This window comes from Labeo rohita, unplaced genomic scaffold, assembly GCF_022985175.1.
Source record: "Labeo rohita strain BAU-BD-2019 unplaced genomic scaffold, IGBB_LRoh.1.0 scaffold_79, whole genome shotgun sequence".
Lineage (NCBI taxonomy): Eukaryota > Metazoa > Chordata > Actinopteri > Cypriniformes > Cyprinidae > Labeo > Labeo rohita.
This window is the reverse complement of record NW_026129733.1, coordinates 147,405-163,056: the sequence shown is the minus strand read 5'-3', so window position 1 is coordinate 163,056 and position 15,652 is coordinate 147,405. Positions and strand designations below refer to the sequence as shown.

The 15,652-nt window shown below is 39.7% G+C and overlaps 3 protein-coding genes across 3 annotated transcripts; 1 reads left to right on the top strand and 2 right to left on the bottom strand.

Annotated features, from left to right (window-relative positions):
* Nucleotides 1-395: 395 nt before the first annotated feature.
* On the bottom strand, nucleotides 396-3,570 carry rpl27a (ribosomal protein L27a). The gene is made up of 5 exons (XM_051104749.1): nucleotides 3,485-3,570; nucleotides 3,120-3,183; nucleotides 2,937-3,012; nucleotides 1,072-1,246; nucleotides 396-564 (listed from the first exon to the last, which is right to left on the bottom strand). Exons 1-5 carry the CDS (start codon nucleotides 3,485-3,487, stop codon nucleotides 436-438), a joined length of 447 nt encoding a protein of 148 aa, XP_050960706.1. The 5' UTR covers nucleotides 3,488-3,570; the 3' UTR covers nucleotides 396-435.
* A 1,648-nt stretch (nucleotides 3,571-5,218) lies between these two features.
* On the top strand, nucleotides 5,219-7,771 carry ric3b (RIC3 acetylcholine receptor chaperone b). Its single transcript, XM_051104748.1, has 6 exons — nucleotides 5,219-5,629; nucleotides 6,019-6,242; nucleotides 6,325-6,406; nucleotides 6,482-6,575; nucleotides 6,659-6,798; nucleotides 6,882-7,771. Exons 1-6 carry the CDS (start codon nucleotides 5,512-5,514, stop codon nucleotides 7,181-7,183), a joined length of 960 nt encoding a protein of 319 aa, XP_050960705.1. The 5' UTR covers nucleotides 5,219-5,511; the 3' UTR covers nucleotides 7,184-7,771.
* Nucleotides 7,772-9,944: 2,173 nt separating this feature from the next.
* On the bottom strand, nucleotides 9,945-14,168 carry psma1 (proteasome 20S subunit alpha 1). The gene is made up of 10 exons (XM_051104766.1): nucleotides 14,050-14,168; nucleotides 12,787-12,831; nucleotides 12,597-12,698; nucleotides 12,323-12,426; nucleotides 12,060-12,148; nucleotides 11,862-11,932; nucleotides 11,649-11,778; nucleotides 10,429-10,508; nucleotides 10,246-10,350; nucleotides 9,945-10,170 (listed from the first exon to the last, which is right to left on the bottom strand). The coding sequence occupies exons 1-10, from the start codon at nucleotides 14,050-14,052 to the stop codon at nucleotides 10,111-10,113; spliced, it is 789 nt and encodes a 262-aa protein (XP_050960723.1). The 5' UTR covers nucleotides 14,053-14,168; the 3' UTR covers nucleotides 9,945-10,110.
* Between the last annotated feature and the right edge of the window lie 1,484 nt (nucleotides 14,169-15,652).

Genomic DNA, 15,652 nt, shown 5'->3' with positions numbered 1-15,652 from the left:
AGATTTACGTTGGAGTGAGCCCTTCCTTCTTGGTCACACTCTGCAGTAACCCGCGTTTCTGTACGACCGTCTGAGCTTCTTTGCGAAGAATAAATTTATAAAAGACATTTGAATGAGTTTGTCTCTCACTTTAGTGAGTCGGTTTGATTTTGCCACAACAACTTCAATGTTCAATTTAAAGATACACAAAACTGTTACTGTGTTGAGCGTCAAATCAACATCCAAGTAAAACATGGAAGCAAAACCAGCCAAAAACCAATTATAAGAAACAAAGCTCAAGACACCTTCAGACGACCTCAAAGTCAGGTTTATAAGACAGAACACAGATTATCACGTGCCAGGTTTCGATCAGGACAAAATAACTTGAATGCGTGGAAAAAAAAACCCCAAGACAACAAAAACTTTTTTTAATCTATTTTATTTAGCAAAAGGAGTTTAGGCGGTCAGCACACACGCTCCTCCAACATCCTTGATCTTCTCCTCAGCCCGTCTGCTGAAGTACTTGGCCTTCACGATGACCGGCTGCTTGGGCAGTTTGCCTTTACCCAACACTTTGAAGTAGCCCTGAAAAACAACACGACATCAGCACATTCATCTAGGACAAGAAACACACATGCAGCTGTGATGAACACTTCACACTAGTTACTCAAAACACACTGCACATGCTTACCAAATAGTTATTAAAAAATATATTCCAATTACAAAAAAAAAGCATGCCTTTCCTGATGTGAAACTGGGTACGACCATCTTTAAGTTCAAAGCAATAAACTGAGTCTCAAAAGCACATAATTGGACTGAATGCACTGAAATGCAATTAAATTGTGTAAGGATGTGTGACAAATCATACACATGAATTCTGTGTGCAGCAGTGGTTTTCAGTCCTGCTCCTGGTGACCCACTGCACACGTGTCTCTCATCTGACACGCAAACAAGCTGCAGTGGGTCCTCATGAGCAGGAAGCAGCACCGCTGTATGAAGATGCATTTCAAAACACGTGTGATTCCAGAGCGAACGCTGTGGATCTCATTTAAAGCAGAAGCAGCAGCTAAAGCACAGAGTTACGGCACTCACAGCGCGCACGACATCGATGATGGGGGCCGGGCCGTCGGGTTTCTTGCCGTAGTTGACTCTCGTCTGCTCGCTGACCAGCGTCCACAGCTTATCCAGGTTAATGGTGGGGCAGAAGAGAGTGTTCCTCTTCAAGTGGTAATGTCTCATGCCCACCTTACCGAAATAACCAGGATGACTGCAGGAAACAAACACCAATCAACACTCACGAACAAGACCAAAAAAAAATAAATTTCACAAAGCTAACAGGGTTTCTGTTAATTTTATGAAGGTAGATTCAAGACTTTAAAACCAATGTGGTGTTAACGTAAACGCAAAAGTAAAGTTGCATTTGCAAACAAAGTTTAAAAATACACTGCCCTCCAAAAGTTTGGAAACACCCTAGAAAAGTGGGGTTTTGGACAATATTGGCATGAATGCTTTTTAATTTGTGATCGTTTTGCACGGATAAGGGACAACACAAACTACGAAAACATTACATAAACAGTTTATACATACAAGAAACTTAAATTTTCGATCAAAATATCCAGCATTAGCAGCGATTACAGCTCTGTATAATCTGGGCCTAAATTCATTGTATTCTAAACTTAATTGTCAATCAGTTGTTGAAGCTATTAAGGTGTGCTGACCCAAACATCTTTTAAAAACCTGGGGCAAGTTTAAACCAGTAACCAGACATCACAGCTGACAAAGGGGCATGTCTGACTCTGACATGTATATATTACCATCATTATGTAATCAAAATGAAAATTATTATTGCTGATCTTCAATGATAATGTCAAGTTGCTTTAATGTATTTGCACCAAAAAATGATTTATGGCGATATTATGAAAAGATAATATAAAAGGATTTATGCTGATATCATCCAAAACCACACTTTGCCAGGGGTGTTTCCAAACTTTGAGAGCAGTATACATCTTTTGTTTAAAAAAAAAAAAAAAAAAAAAAAAAAAAAAAAAAAAAAAAAAAGAGCTTCAATGCTGGTCCTGGAGACCCACCAATCTGTGTATTTTGCACGTCTCCCTTATTTAACACACCTGATTCAGATCAGTTCATTAGGAGAGAGACACATACAAAATGTGCAGAGCAGTGGATCCCCACGACCAGCATTGAAAACCACCGGCTTTAACCACTTGTACCAACAAACAGCATATGGAAATAAATAACCTTATCTTTCACTATACTTTCATCACAGTGCAAAAACATGATGTTCCTCCTAAATTGCCGTCTTGTTTTCCATTCTGGATTTCTAAAGAGTTTTGACTCAAGATACATTTACTTCAGAAGCAAAGTGACAAAACACATCTTGTTTTCTGTGGAATTGTTCAAAATGAGTGAGTTTAATCAGAACATCATAGAAAACACTTTGTATAACAGCACTAAATTGTAGTTTTTCAGAAAACAAGACTCCACGTCTTAATTTTCTAATTCTTTTTTAATTCATTCTAAGTAAGCATCTTTATTTAAGGATGTTTACTGGTACTGGAATACACCACATTCATTTGTTTGCAGTAATGTCATGACTTCAAATATTGTTTTTTATACGTAGAAAGCCGAATTAAGACTTAAGGAGCACCAGGGACCTTTCTTAAAACCAGCAGAAACCCTGATAATTAAGAAAGCTAAATTCAAAAGGCCTAGAAATCACATGTCCTGGTATTTCCAAGTTTCCTAAGGAAACCACTTCAGTTTCAGCACAGAGTCATAATCTTTGTGGCACAGGTCTCAACGCTGAAGGATGAGCAGCATTTGAAGCTGCAGTGCAAACACACAGATCAACTCCACCGCTCAATCAAAACCAGTGTTTTTCTGGCCACTTCGTGACTGGATAAAAAGTGAATCGCCCCGAGGGACAGGTTTGTACTCACTATTTATCAAAGTTGATTCTGTGATGATGCATGCCACCGGCATTACCGCGACCTCCAGGATGCTTCCTGTGTTTGCCTACAGAAACCCGTCAAACACCACAAATTAATGTCATCAAGGGCACAAAACACTCCGGACCCACACGCTCTCGTGTGTGTTAACATCGATCACACGCGTGTACTCACCGATACGCCCGTGCCCGTGGCTGACGTGTCCGCGCAGCTTCCTAGTCTTGGTCTTTTTGGTCGGCTGTGAACAAAACACATTTACAGTTATAGTTTATTAGTTCACATGCTGCGATATTTCGGTTGATTTGTCAGACACACCACAGCGCTGTCGGAGACTGCAGCAGCCACAGCTACAGCTCCACTATTCCGCCAAAATAACTCTACATCTGGAAAAACGTCTGCACAATACTGACTGATATTCGTACTTCAACTAGTAAAGAATCACATCAACACATTACAGCGCTGTTCTGACTCTATTTAATAAAGGATTGAAAAGGATTCATGTTTTAATCACAGGCAGAGAGCTCTTCATGAGCACCTACCATGGCGGCAGAGAACGCAAAGAGGAAGTTGTCTTGTGATCTCGCGAGATAATGCGTGTCGGTCGCGTCGAGCGGGATCACAACGAGAGAGCGCCGCCTGCAGATTGGAGTCCAAAAAAAAAAAAAACCCACTATTAAAACTTCTGCACTGCAACATAATAATAAACTTTACCTCATTAACCTAACACGCCCAACTATATACAAACAGAAAAAAAACTGTAGTACTAAATCAGAACGATAGTACTGTACATAGTACTTTTTTAATTGCACTTTTTAAGAACAAAGAACATACAAGGACAATATAAATGACATCAAATACAATAATAAACAAAAACAATAAAAATTATAAAAATAATAAAAGAGGCAAAGCAATAAGAAAATCACATGTGTGTAAACAAGTACAAATAATTACAAATTATTCAAAGAATAGAATTTAAGGCATTAAATCATATTTTTTCACTTTGTTATTTCTTGTTTCTTTTAACATATAGAGGTAGTGACCTTTCTCTAAAATAGAAATAAAGAAATAGATTATAAATAAAAATAAATAAATAAATAATATTAAATAAAGTTTTTTTCACTGCCCATTTACATTTATGAATAAAGAATTTTCCATATACAATGAGTAAATTCACAATATACCAAAATGTGAAGTCAACAGTATACTCATAAAATATACATGTTCTTTTCTTTGAGATGCAATTCAATATTAGTACTTTGATTTAAAATAATAATAATAATAATAATAATAATAAAAAATCACACCAAAATAATTTTTGGTAATTATAAACATAAAATAAATGAACGAATACTTTCATTTTCCCCTTTACAGAAGACACTTCAAGTCAGTGTCTTTGTAAAACTTTGCAATTCTTAATACAATGAACAATCTTGAATGAAACCTCTCTAACTTTATTTGTAATTTTTATTTACAAAAGCGTTTGGAGATCTTAAAAGTCTCTTCCAGTTGACATCTTGAAATTGCCAGTGGCTAAAGGAACACTGGAAATTTGGCAAATTGTAATTATACAATTATAAAAAAAGATAATTATTATTACTTTTTTTTTTTCTTTTTATATTTATACCCTTCAGTTTAAAACTGAAATTTAAATTTGGTTTTTCATCTATATCATTTCCTAATTTCTTCCTAAATTCTGAGGGAATGGCATTAATTATCATCATATACTCCTCATATTTTTTCTTAAAACCTCTGCATAGGTAAGCACATGACCGTTACTATTAAAAAGTTGTCAAACCAACAAAAACATGTTTTTTTCTAAACTAATTAACTATTGTTTGTTAAAAGAGAGATTTATTTTTGGTACTGTGTATGTAATCAATCACGATATCAATGCCAGATTGTGAAGATGGGAAGTTTTTATGGGAAGCTTGCTAATATTAAAATTACAATTAAGGAGAAATTCAGTACCACCTGCTTTTTTATTTATTTATTTATTTTTTTTCAAGTCAAATAATGATGTTTATTAGTACTGTAAATAGTACTATACATACACCTTCGGGCATGCGTGGCTTTTATTTCATTTTCTAAGTTTCACACATTTGTTGTCTAATGTTACTGTTTTGCTGAGACGCTTAAATGAGACTCAGTTTGGGGAAAATTGTATACAAATATATGAATGATTCACCCAAACACTCTGTGATTGGTCTATCTTGATCGGCGCTGAGAAAAGTAACAATTGTCACGTGACCAGCGTACTTTCAGCCGCGGACCGCGCTGTACTTTACACATCAGCAGAGACGCCGCTGACGAACCGTTTTCTGACTGAACTAAAAACACGGTGTACAGTTCAGAAAGAGAGAATTAAAACGGAGCATTAGCTCGTCGTACCTGTCCCGCTAAACCGCGCCCACTTCGTCATTCGATCAGATTGCCTAATATATCCCGTTTCTATGGCAGCACTCCGGAAATGAGGAGGCTGTTTTTGTGTGGATGCGGGAGGCAGGTGCGGGTCACAGATGCAGCTACAGAGGCGCCGCGGTCGCTCTGAAGCAAGACATCAATAAAAATGACCATTTCGACATTCCAGAAGCTCACTATAGTGTCCTGCGTGGTGTTGTGCGTCGCGCTTCTGCTGCCTAAAATGCTTTTATCGCGAGGAAAGAGAGACACGCCGCACACCGAAGGTACTTCTGTTATTTTTACACACGTGATTCGTTTTATTTCCTTAGTACGCGATCTCTTTCGATCTAGATTCAGTGAAAATAAATGTGTTTTGTGCATTTGGTTATTAAAGGGCATGCGGTGATATAGTGATGCAGCCAAATGCACCCACAGCCCAAATGAAAATAAACAAGCTACATTTTGTAAATACATATAAATTCATTTTGTAAAAAAATAACAGTTGCGCATGCATACTTACTGATACACAATTTTACATGTATCTGAAATGGTTTTTAAATAGACAAAAACCTTAAATCAGCTCTATATCTGTGTGGAAAAGTATTTATATGATGCGGTGAAAGTGAGATCTAATGATGTCAGCACTGATGTCTGTATGTAAATGTCTCACAAGGGCCCGCAGGTCATTTTCCTCCCATGCCACACAGACCGCCTGCGTCCGAGGAGCAGCGGCGCTCCGGCCGGCACTTCTCCAGAGCTCACAACACCGAAGCCATCGCCCGGGCCAAAGGAGCCGGCGCTGGCGCCAGCGCCGGAGGAAAGTCCAACCTGGCGGGACAGATCATTCCCATCTACGGCTTCGGGATCTTGCTGTACATCCTCTACATCCTGTTTAAGGTGAGACGGCGCTCCTGCGTGTCAGACGTTTGAGTCAGGCTCGGCTGACGTGACGTGTTTGTTGTGTTTGTGTCTGTTAAAGATCACGTCCAAAGGCAAAACAGCGAAACCTCCGGAGAGCCGGTTCACTGCTGTCAGATCAGAGAACATGAAGAGGAAAATAAGTATGAACATGTCACACCTTTACGTTGACCTGTGTCTGTGTGCGTTGAGTAACGCGTGTCCCGTCTCTCTCTCAGCTGATTTTGAGTTGGCTCAGCTGCAGGACAGACTGAATGAGACGAAGGACGTGATCGAGAGAATCATTTCTGCGGCCAGCGCCGACTCAGACAGGTGTGGACTCGTCTGTCTGTCTGTCTGTCTGTCTGTGTTTGTGTGTGACGTGAGCGTGTGATGTGTGTGTTTGTGTGCCGCAGTGATGGAGGAGCGGTGGCTGTGGACGAGGAGCAGAAGTTACTGTACCAGCTGCAGGAGATCACACGCGTCATGCAGGAGGGACGATACGTGGACGCGGTCCCAGCAAACACAGACGACTCCTGCGGCCGCGAGTGGGACGGTGAGACGCGCAGATTACGGCAGCGAATCATTTACGCATCCTCGCGGTCTTTAATCACAAGTGCTGCATCTTATTTTTCGCAGATCTTCCTGAGAAAGAGCCGAACGAGCATTTCTGCTGTGTTCATTCGCCTCACATGAGCTCAGACGCGCAGATGAGAGAGAGAGACGCTCACGAGACGAGTCCAGACATCAGCCGTCCTGATGAAGAGTCCGTCAGCGACCACGATGAGAAGACAGATGCCAACCGAAACACAAAGATGGAGGACATTGCATGTGACTCCACCAGCCAGTCACAGCCAGAGACAGAAACTCAGACAGGAAGTGACATCACACCCAGCCCGGTGTCAGAACACAGCATCATCAGGCGGAGAAACAAACAATAACGCGTCGCGTTGCTGCGTGGATGTCTTTCACCTTATGTCGAGCTCTTCAAATGTCTGTCGGTGGACGGTGTTTGTCAGACACACAGGAAAGAGCAGCTGTGTCAACATATCACACACGATCACTTCCAAACAATGGAGGCCCTTTACAGCTCTGAACGAATGAGTATGAACGATCAATATCCTCTCTATTGTACAGGAACCTCGGCCTGTGTTCACAATGTAAACAATATGCAAACACGGAGGCATTTCAGCTGCATTTAGCACAAAACTTCTGATCATCCTGTAAACGGCATCTGACAAACTTGTATTTGAATGAGAGAAATATTCATTTGTGTTCAAATGTCTTATTATTAGATAGTCTGTATTTTCATATAATGTGCCACTTAAAGAAAACAACCCTTAATGCACCACAAACTCATTTATAAGGTCTGCAATAAAAGTTTTCCCCCACTTTTACACTCGTTTTCACATGATCACAGAAAGCTCTCTGACTGTAATTCCATGTTTTAGTTTTGTTTCTGCGCTTCTGATTTCAGTAAACATTGTGATTGATGCTTTTATTGTTTATGATTTGTCCATATGCTCTTTTCATGCTTGCATGTTTGCATGAATGTTTGTCATTGACTGCTGCATACTGTCTTAATAAAGCACCGCTAACACACATCTGATGTTTATTTCTTTGCTTCTCCATCCAGTGAATTGCGTCTTCTTTAGTTCTTCAGATGAAGAGTTCATCAGTGAGCTGATGATGAATACAGTGATGAGACCCAGGATATAAAAATACAAGAGCTGATATGAAGATCGCTGGTCTGGTCTGAACTACATCTATGAAAAACTTTTTTAAAACAAACACATTCTGAACATCTGAACTGAAGAGTGGCTTGAGGTTTTTAAAACATTCATTTCCATGAAGACCTCAGGGGTTTTTGCTGGTTTACAGGGGCTCTATTATTAAACAAAATGATCTTAATACCAGGTGCAAACATGTCCATAATGAAATAAAACTGTTTATGGTATGGAAGGGTAGATCGTGATCTAATAAAACATGTTTGACCGTCTGTCAGCTCTGGCATGATATGTGTGGATGTTCCTGTGCCAGTGACTTGATCATAAAAGGGTTACTGCAGTAGAATTGACTTCCTGTCGTTTATTAGTCACTAACCTCATTCTGTATACCACTGGCTTTTAACCTACAGTTTTGGCATCTGATGGAGACTTCAGATCTGTGGAAGTTATTATACTCAGCAACAGCATCCATGTTTTTCCGGTCTGAAGGAAGGAGCAGTGTTGGGAGTACGGCATTACGAGTTTCATAGGGGAGGTTTACATTAAGGAGTAGGCTTAATCTAGAACAGATCATCAAGGTAAAAAAAAAAAAGATCAAAAGGATTAACAGTGCAGATTTATTTTCACAAGCTTCTCTGTTCATATCTACCAAGGGTACCAATACTTTTGATATACAAAATCTGGAAACACAACATTAATCTGAAGTTAAACCTTCCTTCTGGTAGGTTTCATTTTAGTCTCCATTTAGTCTTGAAGTAGCTCTAGTCTTCCTCCAGGAAATCAGCCTATTAAAATCTGGACACTACACGACAGAGAAAGCAGATTTCTGTTAGTCTGGTTTACAGGACCATTGTAGTCTAAGACTAGGATTAATCTCTGTCTGGGAAACCGCCCCATAATCAGATTACTTTTTCAAGTAAGTAGTAAAGTAAAACATTAGTTTATTACTTTTTCAAGTAAGTAATGCCAGTTACTTTGTTTTCCCATGTCGTGACTGACAGCTCCTCTGTCCCCATGTTGAGAGAAATCAGAGGTGTCGTGTGTGCCGTGTGAACATGATGGTACCATAGATCAGACTAAATGTCAGTATGCATTTACACATCTCACTTGCACAAAAACACATTCAGCGTTCCTCAAAATGATTCAAACCTGCAATAATTAAATATCCTTTGTGTATCCTACATGAATTTACATTTACATTTATTTTGCGTTTGGTGTGAAAGGGCTTTCCCCAAAAATTGTACTTTTTTCAAAAATTAAAAACAAACAATTGAGCAAAAGTCATGCAAAAATAACATAACGCATCACTTTCCATAAGAGTGACTAACGCAATTAGTTACTTTTTTAGGGAGTAACGAGTAACATGCATTACTTTTAAAAGTAACCCCATAGACTGTAAAAAAGATGGGCGACACGTCTCCTCTTCCTTTCACTATAGGAAAGTGAAGGCAAAACATCTCCGTATGACCGCTGTCATTTTGTGTCTACTGGAGCCAGAGTGTGTGCACTACAGGTTTATTTGTCAGCCAGTCTACGCAGCAGTGTCGCTGTATCAAATAACAAGCATTAAATAACTAACTAAAAATAAACTTATTAGAAAAACGAGCACATGAACATACATCAGCATAAGAACTACATAAAATGACAGAAACCATCTTCGGAAGAAAAATGATTTGAAGTGTAATTTAATTGTTTAGGTTACATGGACAGGGTGGACCTATACTGGGACCAGCCACCTGGGGGCGATCAAAACCTCTTATTTTTGAACAGTTTATTTCTCTGATAATTTGCACTATGGCCAAAGAAGGGCTTACGTGATGAACGTGGAACATGTTGAATGAAGCATCTTCTGTCAGAATAGACTTTACCTTCGAATACAGTCAGTCTGTCTGACCACTGAATAGGTACCAGGACTTTGCCAGGGTAATAATCTCAGATTTATAATATCCACAGAGAAGGCACAAAAACACTCAGAAAGAAACAAACAGTTTTATTACTCTTAAACTCACAGACAGAAAATGAAGGTTTCACTGCGTAACGTATAACGTGTGAGGAGTTTAAATGTTACATGTTTTATTTCAGCGAGCCGGAGAAGCTCCAGTCACCTTGAAGTGACACGGACAGAACTAGAGAAGTGCAGGTCAGTGCTCCATGGGCTCATCGGGTACAGCCGGAGCCGCTTCATCTGCCGGCTGGGCCACCTGCGGTCGACAAACACCATCAATACATCACGCACGTCCTCAAACATCCGCAGAAACATCTGTAATAATGCTCACCCGTCTTTGAGGTCTCTCCTCCAGACCCTCCAGGAACGTCGCCACATCGTCGTCGTCGTAGATGGTGAACTCCATGTCCTTTCCCACAATCCCAATGGACACATTCTAGAGGAAACGAGCAGTCGGTCACATGACGTCAAAGTCGTAAAAGCGCGAGTACAGCGACAGGATGAAATATCAAACCTTAGTGGTCAGATCCTGCTCGGCAGGAAGAGTCTCCCTCAGCGCGCGCAGACCGTGCTGCACCAGGTCGTTCAGGTTACCTGAAAACGAGAGCGCGTTAATCTGCACCATCGTCCGAACTCACAGACGACGTCTTTACACGTGAGATTACACGAGATTATCTAAGTAACAAAAGTATGCTTAAGTACACGGAGTGTACTGAACTAGTGCTGAACAGAGATTGTACTGACCTGTAGCGTACTTCAAATCTTAAAAGTATACTTATACAATTATAATAAAATAAAAGATCATTTTGATTTAGAGACAGACAGACAGAAAGATGTAACTAATATTGTTTTAAATCGTTTAAATAATAAAACTTTGCTGTGCTTTGAAGTACTTATTTTGATGTGTTGACTAACATCATAAAACTCACATAAAATACTTTGTAATGTGGTATGCACTTTAGATAAGTAAAAATGTGTAATTATTATTATATTTAAAAACATGACATTCAAGTTTTGATAGAAAACATTAAACTATATTGTAGTGTACAATAAATACTTTAAAATGTAACCATATTTCAAAGAAAATGAATTACACAAAGATGAACAGAAGTCCTACTCTAGTTCAGCTCACTGCATTTAACACAAATGTCAACTATAATACATTTTCATTTATCTGTAGTTAACATGCAATTGAGTTAGGTCTAAAAAAAGATTACATTCCGTTTATACACACACTACAATTATAATATGCATTTAAAATAATATTTGCAAAAACAGATAACTCCATTTATTAAAATGTTCAAAAATCATGTTTTTATTATGTTTGTTAGTTAGCGGTATTTTTTTAGTTATTTTTACATAATCAGAATAACCCAACTGCAGTTTGACTGAGATTAACTGGAATCCACAAAGAAAAGATGTGACTTTAAAAACGAGTTCTGTTTTAGTTCTGATTAGAGTTCTGTTTTCGCAAATGAACTCTTCATATTAATCCATACTCTCTTTTAAAGTATGTTCTTCACAAGGATATGTATTTTAAACAGCCCTGCAGTGTGATAAATGTCTTTTTAAAAATACAAATACGCAGTATCGAAATTAACAAGGTCCTAAAACCTGCCTACATGACAAAGTACAAAAATAAGAAAAACACTATTTCGAGTCGTTTTAGATGGAGTTTAACATCTCTCGTCATCTACTCATTTATGTAACGTGCAGTGTTTTTTGATAACATACAGTCCAAGAAGGCCTCCATGTGTCTCTCCAGGTACGTGCGGGCCGACTGCGAGCGAGCGCCGATCGACATGGCTTTACAGTCGAAGTAATTGGCCGAGGGGCACGTCTGGAAGATGTGCGGCCCCATGTCCTAAAATTCACAAAGACAGCAAGAATTCATCATTGAACACCGCGCCGCTGACATTCAGCGTGCACGTCGATCTCTGTACTCACATCGAATCCTGCGATCAGCAGCCCCACTCCATACGGCCGTCTGCCGTACCGCTGCGTGGGAATCTGAGTTTCTGCGGGATTACGCGTTTAAGAAATACAGCAGCCAGTCTTAAGATACTTTAAATGAACAGTAAACACAGTGATGAGACACAAAAAGTGACGTTTGCAGCGCTCCAGAGCGACAAGCTAAAAGGATACTGCTTCCAATGAGCGAGACCAGTCTAGACACGGGAAGAGGTCTATCGAAGACAAACCTGGAGTCCAGACACTCCTGCCGCATGAAGTTGCTTTAAGAAAGAGAGAGAGGGGCAGTAAGATACCGATGAAAGAGCACAAGTCGCATTCAAGACACATCCAAGATCTGAATTTAACGTGGCTGAAAACGAGGCTGTGAGGGACATCAAACCCCGACTGATCGTTACAAATCTCCACAGGTGTTGAAATGCTGTCGCCTGATTTACCAGAGGAGTCTGGCGTCTGCCGTCAGTCCTGCGATGGAAATGCCCACGTGGTTGTCAACGTGCAGGATCTTCTTCTGATGGGCGGCCAGTTCAGACTGAGCTCTCTACAAACAAACACATCAACAGGGTTTTCTGAAGTTAACGAGAGCAGAGCCTGTCAACGCAAAGGCGTTTTGGGTGTTTGAGCTTTGCTAATCTGTTCAAATTAGCGCTTGCTTTATTGCTAAAGCTTTCCTCAACCACACGCACGATCTGAGAGGTCGCTGAAAAGTACCTTGAGGGCCACGAGAACGGCGTGAGTGCGTGATTTGAGTCCCACGGTGGCTGAACCCTGTTTCACTGCCTCCATCGCATACTCGATCTGATGAATGCGGCCCTGAACACAAACCCACAGATCATCATCACAACACTCACTGACCTCACAAGCATGTGCCAGACGCTTAAAGAACGAAACGTGCAATTACCTGAGGACTCCACACGGTCACATCATTGTCATACTGGTTCCGAAACTGAAAAAAAAAATAAAATAAAACAATAAATAAATAAATCATCATAATTGAAAGCATCTACACAAAATAAATAACTAACCATTCATTCATTTAGAGGAGTGAATGTCATGAGTAAATGCTCTCAACGCTTCTTGAGAAAATGAAGTGTGCTTCAGTGTACTGAACATGCATTTGTAATGTACACCAAATCTTTAAATATTTATTTAAAACAAACAAGCAAACAGTACTTAGAGAAAATTTGTTCTTGAAATAAAAGGCCATTTAAGTGTCGACTGTCATGACTACGACTAGCTTATCTACACCTGTAAAAAGTGCACATTCTGTCAGATAATGTCAAATTAAAAAAAATTACTGTAAAGGAGATTTTAAATCATCTTTTGTCATGCTTTGAAGAAATACAAATCATTTAGTTGAAATAATTTTTCATCTCAAAAATTACCTTTTTAAATGTGTTGCATATTCATGATTAAAAACATGTAATCAAAAATATTTTAAAACACATGAACTGCTCGCTGCAATAGAAATTGCATTAAAGTGAATTTTAGTTTATCATAAATACTTCTAAATACATTCAACAGTAACAGGTTTTAAAGTATACTACGGCGCACGTTTTTTTCCCCCACAAGGGCATATTTCACCTTAAAAATAAAGAGTAAAGCAATAACGTTTCATTCAAAAAGACTATTTTGGGGATAATATTTAATACTTTTTTTTTGCTAACATTTAATTTTTTTATTAACTTTTGGAATACGGACCGAACATTTCTCGCCAGTTTTCTGAGACTGATCTGAAGGCTTGTGTGAGTTTAGTATGACAGATGTGTGTGAATTAGTGTGTGTAGCTCCGCTGCTAATTTAACTTCACTTCACTTACATCAACGAAATCGAAAGTTGCGGCCTCATTCAGGAGCCACACACACAAACTATTTAATAGCCAAACAAAAAAGCGAACACTATTTTCTAGACAAAAACCAACTAAATTTACAAACACACCAGTGTGTAAAGCACAGAGACTGATGTTTATTGCTCATTGTGCGAGTTTCTGTATCATCCGGCAGCTTTCCGCTTACTCACGCTCACCATTCACTCACACACACTCACAATAACACACAGATCATCGTACTCGCACTTCATAAGCTCTGAATCTAGAAAACTGTAAGATACACTATCCACCGACGACTACGCGTAAGTTAGAACGTATTATAAGATCATTTCTCACCATGTTTGCTATAAACCAGGCGTCTGTGCACTGAGCCCGCGATGATTCAGCTCGATTTGTTTTCCTCAGTTCGGAAAGGCGGAACTAATCGAGCACAGAGCGCGTGTTCTGTCTGTTCTTTATGTCTGCAGCGCCACCCGCTGTCCAAAAAACTTACATCATGTTGGAAAAAATAAGCTTCTCAAACAAAAAAAACTGGGTTTTACCTTACCGAGCCCATTTTTTTAAGGAAGAACACAAAGATGTAAAAATGTAACATTCATGAACTTATTACAGCAGGATTCTCAACGCATCTGCTACACTTTGTGATGGACTTGAAATGAACAGTATGATCTCACAAGAAATTGTAACCACAGTTATAAAAGAGACAAATGGGGGGCCAAGATGGAACCAGAGGGTTGGGACTCTTAAAAGGCCACTCAAAAGTCCATGGAGGATCCAAGAGACCACGATCACGCCGGTGGAACCAGAGGCTGAGGATCAGGATCAGGAGGAAGACGGAGGATGAGGAAGAGTCAGAGGAGCTATTGAGGATCCCGGTGGAGTCGGTGGAGCAGGAACGGGACAGAACCAGAGAGTCACCTGTGCTGGAAGAGCTAGGACACTACAGAATCAAACCCGATCTGGCAGAATACAAAGAGCGTTTAGGCGTGGGCATAGAGATGGAGTTAATATCCAGGATGGACAGGTCAGTAAGCACTGGGTCCAGGACAGACAAAGCAGTGGGCGCTGGCTCTGGGATGGACACGTGCGCTGGCTTAGGGTCTGTGACGGCCGTGGTGAAGAGCTGGGAGGACTCAATCGACATGGCCCACGGATTCAGCTACAAAAAAAAAAAAAAGGACTGTTCTTCAGCGGAACAGCTGAAACTGCGGCCTTAGTGATTCTGAAATGTGCAAGTCAATGACTACTGTCATTTGAGGGTCAAGAGTTCTTCCGTCTGAACTGTTTCCTCAGTTCCACCATCACATACACCAGCATCACCATATACACCGCTTTTGAGTCAAAGTGGATGTCGCGTATGTCCAAAAGACAAGGCAAGTTTATTTACATAGCACATTTCACACACAGAGGTCATTTAAAGTGCTTTACAGAAAAAGGATTAATATATTTATATATATATAACAATAATAAAATAAAATAAAAAAACAAATCAGCTAAAATGAAATAAAGGTTATACAGTAAAAGGACATGAGAGGAAGAAAGACTAAAAAGTGCAGTGCAGTCAGCACACAAACATTACTTAGTCGGGAAATGCGTAGTTAAACAGATGTGTCTGGTTGTAAAGGAGGCCACTGACGGGCTGATTCCAGCTGTGGGAGGAATAACATCTAAACGCCATCTCACCATGTTATGAATGAACCCTGAGTGTTATTAGCAGCACCCTACTGGAAATGCTCAGATTCTTCGTCTTCTTCTTCTTCTTCTCCAAAATAAATCACATTTTTAAATGCCTAAACATCCTGAAATCTCATGCACACACGCCAAAAGAGGTGAAAATTTACATCTGATATTGGTTTCAGAAGTGGGCGTAACAAAACGGCTCGATAGCGCCATCTATAAAATTTCAACAAAGCGTTCTCGAGCTGGGATGTTTCACATA